At 45.4% G+C, this 14,782-nt stretch overlaps 1 protein-coding gene across 2 annotated transcripts in view; it reads right to left on the reverse strand.

Moving 5' to 3' along the window:
• DAAM2 (dishevelled associated activator of morphogenesis 2) overlaps positions 1 to 14,782 on the reverse strand; it is a 342,052-nt gene that overhangs the window by 36,991 nt on the left and 290,279 nt on the right. For both annotated transcript variants that reach the window (XM_082249299.1, XM_082249298.1), the window contains 3 exons: positions 13,727 to 13,833; positions 8,297 to 8,385; positions 251 to 419 (listed from right to left, as the gene is read on the reverse strand). In XM_082249299.1, the coding sequence (XP_082105425.1) occupies positions 251 to 419; positions 8,297 to 8,385; positions 13,727 to 13,833 (365 nt within the window). The remainder of the gene's footprint in view (positions 1 to 250; positions 420 to 8,296; positions 8,386 to 13,726; positions 13,834 to 14,782) is intronic.

Raw genomic sequence — 14,782 nt, forward strand, 5'->3', positions numbered from 1 at the left:
AATCTAAAAATCACAGCCAATGTGCTTTGCTACTTCTCTCGGACCGGACCGGAAGTAGCCTGTATGTGTGGTTAACTTCTCTTATTTCGGCATTTAGCAACGTTAATGTCTGTACTGCTTGATGTACAATAAATCCCACTATATTGTTATGACATTGTGATATAAAGGAATAAAATAAGCAGCGCCATGAAATGACGAATGGCGCTCATCTCTACTCAACATTCAATTGAAGGAAATTCATTTTGCTCACCTGTCTATACTGGACTTGGTGTCAATGATTTTATTCAAGCTTGCGACTTTAAATCCAAAGGCGTTTCCTCGCTGTCCTTTGTTCATGTAGTTCCCGAACGCCAGGACCACCTCCAGAAGCTGCTTTAACCGCTTACTCCGGGTCAGTTCCTTACACGCCAAGAGAAGAGCTTGGAAGCAAAAACAAAGTTTATTAATTAGGGTCAGAAGGCCAGTATAGCAAAATTGAGGTTCCAATTATAGACAGGCTGTGAAACCCAAGATATATATCCTGGGAACTCAGAGTGGGGTCTCCCAGCCATGCCCGACTCCAACAACAATGTCCTTCAACACTTGGGAGTTTTGCCAATTTTTGGGTGTTCCCAGCTCCTTCTTTTAAATTCTACATAATATAAAATAAATCAAAATCCAGCAGGAATGGTGAGAACCTCTCATAATGGGTACAGTAGGTGTACAGACCCAGAAACTCAGCACAGGGATGGTGGAAACCCCTCATAATGGCCACAGCAGGTGTACAGACCCAGGAACTCAGCACAGGGATGGTGGGAACCCCTCATAATGGGCACAGCAGGTGTACAGACCCGGGAACTCAGCAGAGGGATGGCAGGAAGTCCTCATAATGGGCACAGCAGGTGTACAGACCCGGGAACTCAGCACAGGGATGGTGGGAACCCCTCATAATGGGCACAGCAGGTGTACAGACCAAGGAACTCAGCACAGGGATGGTGGGAACCCCTCATAATGGGCACAGCAAGTGTACAGACCAAGGAACTCAGCACAGGGATGGCAGGAAGTCCTCATAATGGGCACAGCAAGTGTACAGACCCAGGAACTCAACACAGGGATGGTGGGAAACTGCCATTCCACTCCCTGACAGCGAGGTGTGAGGTTGCTGATTCCTTAGCTCGTGTGCTTCCAGAAGCCAGGGGCTAGAGTTGTTTCTCTGCCCCAGGAGGGATGCTGGATCCTGGGGAGGACCCCGGCGGGGGCCCCCTGGATAGGCCTGAGACTAGGCCTCAGCCTATGGAAGACATGGAGCGCGGCCCAAGGAGGGGTGAATCCCTATCTACCTTTAGACGGAGGATTGTGGACAAGCTGACAAGGATTGAGAAAGAGGAGGAGAAATTGGCAGCTTTAAAAACTGAATTTAAAAAGAAAAAGTTGTATTGTGCCAAACTGTACAGTAAGAAGAGACCGGCTCTGAGGCCTGAATTAAAGGACTTGGAGCAAGCTTTGAGGAAGCAGAAAGAGTTGGTGAGCTCTCTGAAGGAAAGTAGCGGAGCTTTTAAGGAAAAATACAGGAATGAGGAACGTTTCAGCCGTATGAGGAGAGGAACCGTTTCCAGCATGGAGAGTGACCCAGCCAGTGAAGAGATGCAGGTACCGACAGAGTCAGCAGAGAGTGAGAAAGTGGGCCCGGAGGATGAGCCCAGCTCTTCAACACCTCAGACATCTGCTGAGCCCCCAATGGCGGAGGCCTCTGTCTCCCTCCCTCTGCAGCAGCAATGTGGAACATCTGAGCAGGAGGTTGAGGGGGGTACTGGCATGTTGGAGTTCATCGCTGAGCTGGAAACCCCTCTGGATGGAAGAAAGTTACATTTTTCTGTGGATTCCTCAGATGAGGAGATGGATACCGTTCCTCGCCCTATGAAAGAGAGACCTGTGGAGAGAGGAACATTCACCATTAAGCCTGCAACATCCAGGAGGAAGTTTGATCCCACCATCAGCCATGACACTGCAGAGGTAACACAGCAAGCAGGTACAGTGTGTGTGCAAGGTGGTGATGTGAACTTTAATGACAATGTGCTTGCTGAGGGTTGTAGTGCTATGGGCTGTCAGCCCACACCCATAGACAATGTGCAGCATGCAGTGCAACCTGATGCACCTGCTAAAAAAACTTTAAATGCGATTGGTGGGAAAACTGAAAATAACTTTGAGCTTTTGGTTGAAGTGTCTGCAGAGAGGAGCACCACGGACATTGCAAAGGCTTTTCCTGACCCAGATAAAGCTGTTGTTCCTGAAAATGGTGCAGGAGATGCTGGGAGCAGTAGTGCTACAACTGTTGGGGATTCTGCAGTAAAAAAAACTGTGATTGAACCCAGGAAAGCAGCTGAGTGCTTAGAGAAGGGGGAGGGGGTGGGTCTTGTCTCTGCTGCTCCAAAGACTGCAAGGGTTGATTCAGGCTCCTTGTCAGCAGGTGTGGTTGTGTCTAAGGACAATGCTGTAATTACTGGTATGTCTGGGAGGAAAACCTATGCTGGTGCTGCTACAGGATCTGGTAGGGGGGAGCATGGAAATGGTTTATCTTCCTCACTATTTAAAAGGAGGAATGTGGTTCAGCTCAGATGGGAAGGCGAAGGTATTCCCCCATATAGGAGAGCTGTGGTTGATAAGATTCTGCAGATGGGGTTTAGACCCGAAGATATCTTCGCCCTGATCAGTCCGACCGGCTCCTATGAGTATGATTTGTCCTTTATCCGTCCGGAGTCTTTGGACATATTTTGGGAGAAATATGAGCATGTGTGTAGGAGCCTGCCGGACTGGAGAGGGCTCATCCCCAAAGTTGTGTCACGTCAGCCACTTATTAAAATGGTGACGATTCTTGTGCGCAATGAGTCCATACCACAAGGGGATTTATTTGTATGGCTGAGGAGATATGGAGACATCCTGAGCCCCTTACACAAAATTATGGATGACCGAGGAATATGGACGGGGGGATGGTCTGTGCAGCTAAAACTGAGGGTTATTGATAATGTCATCCAGCATCTGCCATCCTCAGCTTTCCTGGGAAGGGACAGGCTGACCATCTTTTATCCAGGCCAGCCAAAACTGTGTAATAAATGTGGGGATAAAGGGCACTTTGCATCCTCCTGTCCAGTGATGAAATGCTCTCTGTGTCAGGATTTAGGGCATTTGGCAAAGGATTGCAACATTATAAGGTGCAACTTGTGCAATTCGGTTGGGCATCCTTATAGCCAGTGTCCCGAGGCAATGCATAACCAGCCTGAGCTCATGAGAGAGTTCTTCCGCCTGGACATGGAGGATGCTCAGAGCTCAGCAGCTAGGGTGCCTGCGATTCCCTCTGAGTCTGTGCCAATGCCCAGTGTGCATGTGTCTTCCCAGTCTGTGCGTTTGCCTAGTGTGCCTGTGTCTTCCCAGTCTGTGCGTTTGCCTAGTGTGCCTGTGTCTTCCCAGTCTGTGATTTCCCAGTCTGTGCCAATTCCCAGTGTGTCAGTGTCTTCCAAATCTGTGGTGCCCCAGTCTGTGCGTTTGCATGTATCAGTTACCGAGAATGTGTCCAATCCTTCTGTGTCTATGTCCTCCAAAATTGCAGAGGCCGCAAGAGGTGCTGATGCAGGGGCATCAAGTGCAGTGCCAGTCCCACCCCCTCGACATTTCAGGGCTTCTATTGGGGACCAGGGGATGCAGAGGAGTGGGGAAAATGGTGAAGAGGCTGGCCTGGTGGCAGATAAGGTAAGGGAGAGTGGGGGTGAAGGGGAGGCTAAGAGTGGGGAGACTGTAATTTGCAGTTTGTCCAAGGATGATGTGGAATGGTTGGAGGAGAAAAGGAAGAAGGGCAAAAGAAAAAAAAAAAGGTGTTCAGTTGCCCAAAGTCCTAAGGTTTTGCCCTTGAAAAATAAGTTTGGGGTCCTGTCAGATGATGACGATGAATGGGACTCGTTGAGTACGGCGTCTTCTATGGATGATGAGTCCCAGGGTGCATTGAAGCGCACTGGTTCTCCAGGAAGAGAGAGTAGTCAGGCTAAGAAACGGCTGCCTCAATTATCCTAATGGCAGTTCCCACTCCGTTAAAAGTGGCAACCATTAATGTTGCCAGCTTAAAATCAGTGAGTGCTCGTCATATGGCCTTATTTTTGCTCAGCGAGTTTGATGCTGACATTTTGTTTTTGCAAGAGACCCATCTCAGTAATCTGGCTGATATACATCTGGCAAAGAAGGAGTGGAAGCGTGGTCCCTCCTTTTGGTCTCTTGCGGCCGAGCCTTACAGCGGGGTTGCGGTCCTTTTTTCTGGTATGGTAACATGCCGACGGGTAATTGAGGTAGAGATTGGGAGATGCATGATTTTGGATGTCTCTGTGAGGGGGCAGGACCTGCGCCTGATTAACATCTATGGTCCCCAGACAAAATGGGACAGGAAATGCCTCTTTACAAAGATTAAGCCTTTTCTTTTTACGGCTCAGCAGGTTATCTTTGGAGGTGACTTCAACACCATTACTAGGCCTAAAGACAGGAGAGGTTTCAGAGATAAGCTGGGCTATGACAGCCTTTTCCTGAATGCCATGGTTAGGGAAGCAGGTCTGGTAGATGTGCACATTAAGCGCTGCCCAGACAGCACGGGGTTCACTTTTCAGCGAGGTAATAGTCAGAGTAGGATAGATAGGTTTTTTTTAAAGGAGGACTCTGCTTTTTCGGCACCTGTTTGTCGGGCAGTGGAGTTTTCTGATCACTGTATTCTATATTTGACTCTGAATGCCTCAGGCGTGCCACCTAGGGGGAGGGGTATCTGGAGATTGAATTCGGCCCTCCTGGATGACGAGGAAGTAAGACAATCCTTTGAGGAATTTTTTCAGGCACAGGTAACTATCCTAGACTTTTGCAACAGTAAGTCAGAATGGTGGGAGCTTATAAAACAGCGGACTGTTAGGCTTTTCAAGGCCATAGGGAGAAAGAGACAGCAAGATAAGTATATCACCTACCAGCGTTTGCGGAGGAAACTTGACCGCCTTGTATCGAATGGAGGAGATTCTGGGGCGATCTCTGAGGTGAAGCTCCTCCTGAGGACCCATCAATATGACCGGCACGCCTCTTTGGTTCAGGAAAGGGACTATGGGAAATACCATTCGCCTGACCCTTACCAGAATTGTAAACAGAGCGTAGCAGTTAAGACGGTCAATGGCCTGAAGGACAGTACGGGCTCTCTGACGAAGTCTAGGTCAGGGATCCTGGAGGTCGTCAGGTCATACTATGCTGATCTCCTGGGAGGAAAGAACCTTGATCGGACAGGGATGTTGAGTTTTTTGGACTCTACGCCAGGTCTGGAAAATATTGTTCCTTTGATGAATTTGACAGATGAAATCACTGCAGATGAGGTGATCCAGGCTATTGATAAACTAGCCATCAGGAAAACGCCAGGGCCAGATGGTTTGACAGCCGAATTTTATAAATGTTTTAAGAAGATCCTGGCTTCACACCTTGCGGAGGTTTTTAATGGCTGTTTGCATGAGGGTTCTCTCCCTCCTTCCATGAGGCAATCTGCAGTGGTTCTTCTGTCAAAGGGCAAAGATCCTTCGATGATTGAGAATTGGCGCCCCATTAGCCTTCTTAATGTCGATAGAAAGATACTGGCAAAGATTTTTTTCTGGCGATTATCATCAGTGGCAGGCGATTTGTTATCCCATCACCAGCACTGCGCAATCCAGGGTAGAAGCACTTTCTCAGCTGTGTTAGCTGTCCGGGAGGCCTTGGAGCGTTGTAGGGCTGCTGGTTGGGGTAAATATCTGCTGACATTGGATCAGGCTAAGGCCTTTGATAGGGTTAATCATGAGTACCTATGGCTCCTTCTTGGCAAGTATGGCCTGGAGGGGGGTTTCATTGATTGGCTCAAGATTTTGTACAAAGGGGCTGAAAGCTTTCCTCTGGTTAATGGTTGGGTTGGGCAGCCCTTTGTGGTTGGCTCAGGTGTGCGTCAGGGGTGTCCTTTGAGTCCTCTGCTATATGCGTTTGCAATCGACCCCTTCATTAGAAGGCTAGAGAGTGGACCATTGTGTGGGGTACCTTTGGGCATCGCTGGTGAGCCTCCTTTGAAGGTTGTGGCTTATGCTGATGACGTTTCTGTTTTTGTCTCTGGGACTGGGGAAGCGCAGGAGGTGGTCTCAGTGACAAGGCAGTATGCGGAAGCATCAGGTTCAAAGGTCAACCAGGACAAGTGTGAAGCTTTCTGGATGGGCGTGGAAGGTGAGAGCTTTGTTCTCCCGGATGACTTCCCGGAGCCCCAACAAAAAATTAGAGTTCTAGGCATTGAATTTGGCCCAGGTGACTATGGTCATGCAAATTGGGTGAGCAGGCTGGAGAATGCCAATGCCAAGGTGGCGAGCTGGAAAAGTTGGCGGTTTTCCTTAAGGGAAAAGGTTGATCTGATCAAAGGTTACCTGATTCCAATTTTTCTGTATGTCAGTTTTGTCTGCATTTTGCCAGTGTCTCTCTATACCAGGATCTATAGTTGTTTCTTCCAGCTGTTATGGGGAAACAGAATAAACCTTGTCAAAAGGAGTGTGACTTATCTTCCTAGGCGGGAGGGTGGTCTAGGAATGATCAACCCTGTAGTCTTTTTCTCTCTGATGTTTGTAAAGTACAACCTTGGTAACATGTTGGCAGAGAGACCGCCTGGGTGGGTTGGTATTTTCCAGTCCTGGTTTAGGCCCTTTCTGCGAAACTGGGAAAATGGTGGGCCAGTGAAAAGCCTGAGGGTCAAGCATGATAAGCTCCCGACTTATGTTGCCCCGTGTTTGAAAATACTTCGGCAGTGGCAAGTAACGGCAGGGGAGATCAGATCTCTTCCAAGGAAACTTCTTGAGAAGCGGATCATGAGCTCTGTTTTTTGCGAACCACTGGCCTTAAGGGATTGCCCAAGCCTAGTTTTGGGGGAGGGTTTGCGTTTGATTAATTTGGAGAGAATCCCAATGAAGTTTAGGGATCAGGCTTGGCTCGCTTTCCATGGAAAACTATATGTGAAGGGCAACCTGAAGTTTCTCTCTGTGAGTGATCGTGGCTGCCCGAGAGTAGAGTGTGGAGGTGCGGTGGAGTCCATGGATCATTTTTTGCTTCAGTGCCCTTTTAATATAGAGGTGTACAAGAGGGTAGGGAGGGCTCTGAGTGTACCCTTCCTCCCCCATATGAGTTATGCAGAGTGGGTGTATGGGGCATTCCAGACTCGCCGGGATTATGATTTGGAAACACTTTTTTTAGTTAGTGTAGTAGTCCGTTATTTCACGTGGAGTGCACGGTGCCAGGTATCCTTACGGAGTAAAATCCTCCCTGTTGAGGTGGTGGTGCAGAACATTCTGGGTGAGGTTGGGAAGATTCGGGGTCTTGAGAAAGACAGGTGGCAGCAGGAGGCCTGGATAAAGGCGTGGAGGAATATCAGGACTCTGTAGCTGCTGCCTGTTGATCTCGGGGTGTGCGGCTTTTCTTTCTGTCCTTGCTTCACTCCCCTAGATTTTCAGATAAAATATATTTTTGATAAAAGGCTCCATGCATGGTGACGGTGATGTTCCTTAGTCTGGCTCTCTCGTAGGGTTTATGCTGTGCGCAATTTGGTTTATTTATTATGTTCTTGTTTGGTTTTTGGTTTTGTATAGTTATATTTAATTATTTTGTAAATATGTTATTTATTAATTTATTTATTATGGTTTTATTGTATATAAGTTGTTGTTTGTAAGATTTTTCAATAAACAAAATTAACCTCTCATAATGGGTACAGTAGGTGTACAGACCCAGGAACTCAGCACAGGGATGGTGGAAACCCCTCATAATGGCCACAGCAGGTGTACAGACCCAGGAACTCAGCACAGGGATGGTGGGAAGTCCTCATAATGGGCACAGCAAGTGTACAGACCCAGGAACTCAACACAGGGATGGTGGGAACCCCTCATAATGGGCACAGCAGGTGTACAGACCCGGGAACTCAGCACAGGGATGGTGGGAACCCCTCATAATGGGCACAGCAAGTGTACAGACCCAGGAACTCAACACAGGGATGGTGGGAACCCCTCATAATGGGCACAGCAGGTGTACAGACCTGGGAACTCACCACAGGGATGGTGGGAACCCCTCATAATGGGCACAGCAAGTGTACAGACCCAGGAACTCAGGACACAAATGGTGGGAACATCTCATTACACAGGGTAGAGATGGCGGGATCCCCTCATAAGCAAAGCACCTGTGTAGACCTGGGATCTCAGCACAGGGATAGTTTTGTTCTGCGTGTTGTAATGACAGGTTCTCCTTACTAATTCTTTCCACTCACCTTCAACCTTTGGTTTGGCCTCCGCCAGCCTCTCTGGAAGTTTCTTCTTGAAGAACAAAGCCTGCAGCCGCTGCTGGTAATGATCGATCCTGGAGAAGGGAACGGAAGTATTACAATATCAGAATACTGCTATTAAGCTGCTAAAACAAACTGAAAATTTTCACTGATAATGTACAGCGCCTTGAAAAAGTATTCATACCACTTGAAATTTTCCACATTTTGTCATGTTACAACCAAAATCATAAATGTATTTCATTGGGATAACGACCCTAAAGATACAGCCAGAGCTACAATGGAATGGTTTACATGAAAGCATATTCATGTATTAGAATGGCCCAGCCACAGTCCAGACCTAAATCTCATTGAGAATCTGTGGCAAGACTTGAAAATTGCTGTTCACAGACGCTCTCCATCCAATCTGACAGAGCTTGAGATATTTTGCAAAGAAGAATGGGCAAAAATGTCCTCTCTAGATGTGCAAAGCTGGTAGAGACATTCCCAAAAAGACTTGCAGCTGTAATTGCAGGGAAAGGCGGTTCTACAAAGTATTGACTCCGGGGGGTGAATACAAATGCAGCCACACTTTTCACAGATTTATTTGTAAAAATATTTAAAAACAATTTATCATTTTCCTTCCACTTCACAATTATGGCCACTTTGTGTCGGTCTATCACATAAAATCCCAATAAAATACATTTACATTTTTGGTTGTAACATGACAAAATGTGGAAAATCAAGGGGTGTGAATACTTTCGCAAGGCACTGTAGTTTGTTTGATAAATGCATTAAAAAAAGTCTGTCACTCGCAAACCAATTAACCAGTTCTGGACCGGAAGATTTTCCCCCTTAAGGCCATTTTTTGTGATTCGGCACTGCGTTATTTTAACGGACAACTGCGCAGTCGTGCGACGCTGTACCCAAATAAAATTGATGTCCTTTTTTTCCCACAAACAGAGATTTCTTTTGGTGGTATTTGATCACCTGTGCGATTTTTATTTTTTGCGCTATAAACAAAAAAAGAGCGACAATTCTCAAAAAAAAAAAAAAAAATCTAATTTTTTACCATTTTAGGCCAATTTGTTTTCGGCTACATATTTTTCGTAAAAAAAAAAAAAAAAAAAAAAAAAAAAAAAAAAAGCAATAAGCGTATTTTGATTGCTTTGCTCAAAAGTTATCATGTCTACTAACTACGGGAACGATTTATGTCATTTTTATTGTTTTTTTTTTTTTTTTTTTTACTAGTAATGGCGGCGATCTGCGATTTTTAGCGGGACTGCGACATTGCTGCGGACAGATCAGACCCCTGAAATTTTTTACACTTTTGGGGGGACCAGTGACATTACTACAGTAATCAGTGCTAAAAATATGCACTGTTACTGTAATAATGACACTGGCAGGGAAGGGGTTAATACTATTGGTGATCAAGGGGTTAAATTTGTACCTAGGGGCGTGTTTCTAACTGTATGGGGCGGGGCTTGTGAAATGACCATAGAGACCTGTGATCCTATATAGAAGGATCACAGGCGCTCTGTGATCATTCCAGGGAGAAGAACGGTCAGCTGTGTTTACAATAGCCGACCGTTCTTCTCTCTCAGCGGGGAGCGATCGCGGGTGTCAGGCAGCAATCAGAGCCGCCTGCCGCTGAATCGGCTTCCCCGCTGCCGGCGCGCGCTCGACCCCTAGCTCCCTGCTCGCGACCGACGTAGATTTACGTTGAGAGCCACATTGCCATAGTAAATAGGCGGCGGCAGGTCGGGAACTGGTTAATGTTAAAAGCTGTATCAGTTTCTGAGAAAACCTTTTACATTTTAAATTAAAGTTTAAGTTTAATTTGTTTATAAATTCACTTCCCCCTCATCAACATGCTAATTCATTTTTAAATAAAAGATTATTTTCAAATATGTTGTTATTTATTTTCTTTATATTGTTATTATTATCATTTTCATTACATACAGTGCCTTGCGAAAGTATTCAGCCCCCTTGAACTTTGCGACCTTTTGCCACATTTCAGGCTTCAAACATAAAGATATAAAACTGTAATTTTTTGTGAAGAATCAACAAGTGGGACACAATCATGAAGTGGAATGAAATTTATTGGATATTTCAAACTTTGTTAACAAATAAAAAACTGAAAAATTGGGCGTGCAAAATTATTCAGCCCCCTTTACTTTCAGTGCAGCAAACTCTCTCCAGAAGTTCAGTGAGGATCTCTGAATGATCCAATGTTGACCTAAATGACTAATAATGATAAATAGAATCCACCTGTGTGTAATCAAGTCTCCATATAAATGCACCTGCACTGTGATAGTCTCAGAGGTCCGTTTAGGCCCGGTTTCCACTAGTGCGACTTGCGGTGCGACTTGACACATGTCAAGTCGCACAGCAAGTAAAAACCCATTGTTTTCAATGAGGTCCGTTTCCACTGCCGCGGCTTCAGTTGCCGCGACTTCAAAAGTAAATCGTGTACTACTTTTGAGCGCGACTTCCCTCTATATATGAGGGACAAGTCTCACTGAAGCCGCAGTTTACTTTCGCTACGAAGTCGTGCTAGAAGTAGCACGACTTCGTAGCCGCACTAGTGGAAACCGAGACTTAAAGCACAGAGAGCATCATGAAGAACAAGGAACACACCAGGCAGGTCCGAGATATTGTTGTGGAGAAGTTTAAAGCCGGATTTGGATACAAAAATATTTCCCAAGCTTTAAACATCCCAAGGAGCACTGTGCAAGCGATAATATTGAAATGGAAGGAGTATCAGACCACTGCAAATCTACGAAGACCTGGCCGTCCCTCTAAACTTTCAGCTCATACAAGGAGAAGACTGATCAGAGATGCAGCCAAGAGGCCCATGATCACTCTGGATGAACTGCAGAGATCTACAGCTGAGGTGGGAGACTCTGTCCATAGGACAACAATCAGTCATATACTGCGCAAATCTGGCCTTTATGGAAGAGTGGCAAGAAGAAAGCCATTTCTTAAAGATATCCATAAAAAGTGTCATTTAAAGTTTGCCACAAGCCACCTGGGAGACACCAAACATGTGGAAGAAGGAGCTCCGGTCAGATGAAACCAAAATCAAACTTTTTGGCAACAATGCAAAACGTTATGTTTGGCATAAAAGCAACACAGCTCATCACCCTGAACACACCATCCCCACTGTCAAACATGGTGGTGGCAGCATCATGGTTTGGGCCTGCTTTTCTTCAGCAGGGACGGGGAAGATGGTTAAAATTGATGGGAAGATGGATGGAGCCAAATACAGGACCATTCTGGAAGAAAACCTGATGGAGTCTGCAAAAGACCTGAGACTGGGACGGAGATTTGTCTTCCAACAAGACAATGATCCAAAACATAAAGCAAAATCTACAATGGAATGGTTCACAAATAAACATATCCAGGTGTTAGAATGGCCGAGTCAAAGTCCAGACCTGAATCCAATCGAGAATCTGTGGAAAGAACTGAAAACTGCTGTTCATAAACGCTCTCCATTCAACCTCACTGAGCTTGAGCTGTTTTGCAAGGAGGAATGGGCAGAAATTTCAGTCTCTCGATGTGCAAAACTGATAGAGACATACCCCAAGCGACTTACAGCTGTAATCGCAGCAAAAGGTGGCACTACAAAATATTAACTTAAGGGGGCTGAATAATTTTGCACACCCAATTTTTCAGTTTTTTATTTGTTAAAAAAGTTTGAAATATCCAATAAATTTCGTTCCACTTCCTGATTGTGTCCCACTTGTTGTTGATTCTTCACAAAAAATTACAGTTTTATATCTTTATGTTTGAAGCCTGAAATGTGGCAAAAGGTCGCAAAGTTCAAGGGGGCCGAATACTTTCGCAAGGCACTGTATCTTGTTTTAGACCCTGGGGTGTGCCAGGGATAGTAAGGCTGAGGATAAAAATGCTAGATGATGCTGGACGTCCTCCAGCCAGGAAATGAGGCGAGCTCCAACCGATTTCTTCCAGAATCTAATGCACATTGTGAGAAGCTCACAGTGTGCAGGGAAATCAAATAAAGCTATTTCAGTCCAGGAGAGGAGCTGATACAACTGTGCAAGACTGAAGGGAAGCCCTGAGTATCCGTTTTAGGATGTGACCTCACTTTCCTCCACTGCAGTTAAGGATTAAAGCTCGGGCACTGACCCGCCCAGCGCCCCCTACAGGAGAGGAGCCTGTATACCTGTGCAACACTGAAGAGAAGGCCGGAGGTGGGATTTAATGTATTATTTTTTTTATTTAGACTATGATTGTATACAACGTATTTCTTTCTCTGTGAGAGTGAACCGAGCGAGGGAACAGCGCCATCTGCAGGCTAGAGAAGTTCATTTGTATGTGTTTTCTTTGCTAAATGGGGATGTCTCTTTGCTGGATTGGGCCATCTCTTTTCCATATATAGATGTCTCTTTGACGGATTGGGCTGTCTCTTTGCTGGATTGGGCCATCTCTTTGCTAGATTGGGATGTGTCTTTGCTATTTGTGATGTTTCTTTGCTAAGAGAAAAACAGATTTAGTCTCCAAATACAGAAAAGTTTCTTCACAGTAAGAGCTGTGAAAATGTGGAATAGACTCCCTCCAGAGGTGGTTCTGGCCAGCTCACTAGATTGCTTTTAAAAAGTCCTGGATTCTTTCCTAGGTGTACATAATATAACTGGGTACTAATATTTATAGTAAAAATTAATAGTACAGCGCCAAACACTTCTAAACAAATGAATGCATCAGAAGAAAGACTAAACAAAGTCCATAAAAGTCCGTGAGGCCAGGTGCTAAATTCAGGAATGAATGTAGAAAGATTCCAACACCATAAGATTAGACCACAATCCTGAAGACCACCACGTGCTCATGTATAGTGATTCCCTTACCGGAACGTGAGACCCCCTTTTACGGAAGGTCAGACAGGCATGAAACATGGAGATAGCCAATAGGATAGGGTCCACTCTGACATCCGGAACCAGGTCCACCACTGTATTCCATCAACAGTAACGTATCCTCATATGCTCTTAAGATAATGATGTCCATTCCCCCCTTAAGGGGGAATGGACATCATTATCTATTACCTGTGAAATAAGAGCATATGAGGATACGTTACTGTTGATGGAATACAGTGGTGGACCTGGTGCCGGATGTCAGAGTGGACCCTATCCTATTGGCTATCTCCATGTTTCATGCCTGTCTGACCTTCCTTAAAAGGGGGTCTCACGTTCCAGTAAGGGAATCACTATACATGAGCACGTGGTGGTATATATATATATATACACACATATACAGTATATATATTTATATATATACACATATATATACATATATATATATATATATATATATATATATACACACACACATACATATATATATATACATACATATTATACATATATATATATACACAGACAGGGCAGAAAACCCCGCTACAAGCGCCATCTGCCGCCTCACCTGCTCATCTCATACAGGAATCGGTCTGCTCTTGCCATGCGGTCAATCTCATGCTTGTGTTCTTCTAGCAGGTCGATGTCGCTCTTTTCGGGGACGAATTTCAGGAGCTGGTGGGACAAAGACAGACAGACCCGCCTATTAGATTAGCAGTAATGGTATTTATAGTCTAACATGAAAGGAACATCTCCACAAAAGGTATATTTTACTTATAGTTGGCCCCTGGATTCCTATACCGGAGATACTCTCATAGAGGTCTAACAAAAGTAAGTACACCCCTCACATTTCTGTAAATATTTTATTCTATCTTTTCATGTGACAACACTGAAGAAATGACACTTTGCTACAATGTAAAGTAGTGAGTGTACAGCTTGTATAACAGTGTAAATTTGCTGTCCCCTCAAAATAACTCAACACACAGCCATTAATGTCTAAACCGCTGGCAACAAAAGTGAGTACACCCTAAGTGAAAATGTCCAAATTGGGCCCAATTAGCCATTTGCCCTTCCCGGTGTCATGTGACTCGTTAGAGTTATAAGGTCTCGGGTGTGAATGGGGAGCAGGTGTGGTAAATTTGGTGTTATCGCTCTCACTCTCTCATACTGGACACTGGAAGTTCAGCATGGCACCTCATGGCAAAGAACTCTCTGAGGATCTGAAAAAAAGAATTGTTGCTCTACATAAAGATGGCCTAGGCTAGAAGAAGATTGCCAAGACCCTGAAACTGAGATGCAGCATGGTGGCCAAGACCATACAGCGGTTTAACAGGACAGGTTCCATTCAGAACAGGCCTCGCCATGGTCGACCAAAGAAGTTGAGTGCACGTGCTCAGCGTCATATCCAGAGGTGGTCTTTGGGAAATAGACATATGAGTGCTGCCAGCATTGCTGCAGAGGTTGAAGGGGTGTGGGGGGGGGGTCAGCCTGTCAGTGCTCAGACCATACGCCGCACACTGCATCAAATTGGTCTGCATGGCTGTCGTCCCAGAAGGAAGCCTCTTCTAAAGATGATGCACAAGAAAGCTCACAAACAGCTTGCTGAAGATAAGAAGACTAAGGA

Source organism: Pelophylax lessonae (assembly GCF_965119305.1).
Source record: "Pelophylax lessonae genome assembly, chromosome: 3".
NCBI lineage: Eukaryota > Metazoa > Chordata > Amphibia > Anura > Ranidae > Pelophylax > Pelophylax lessonae.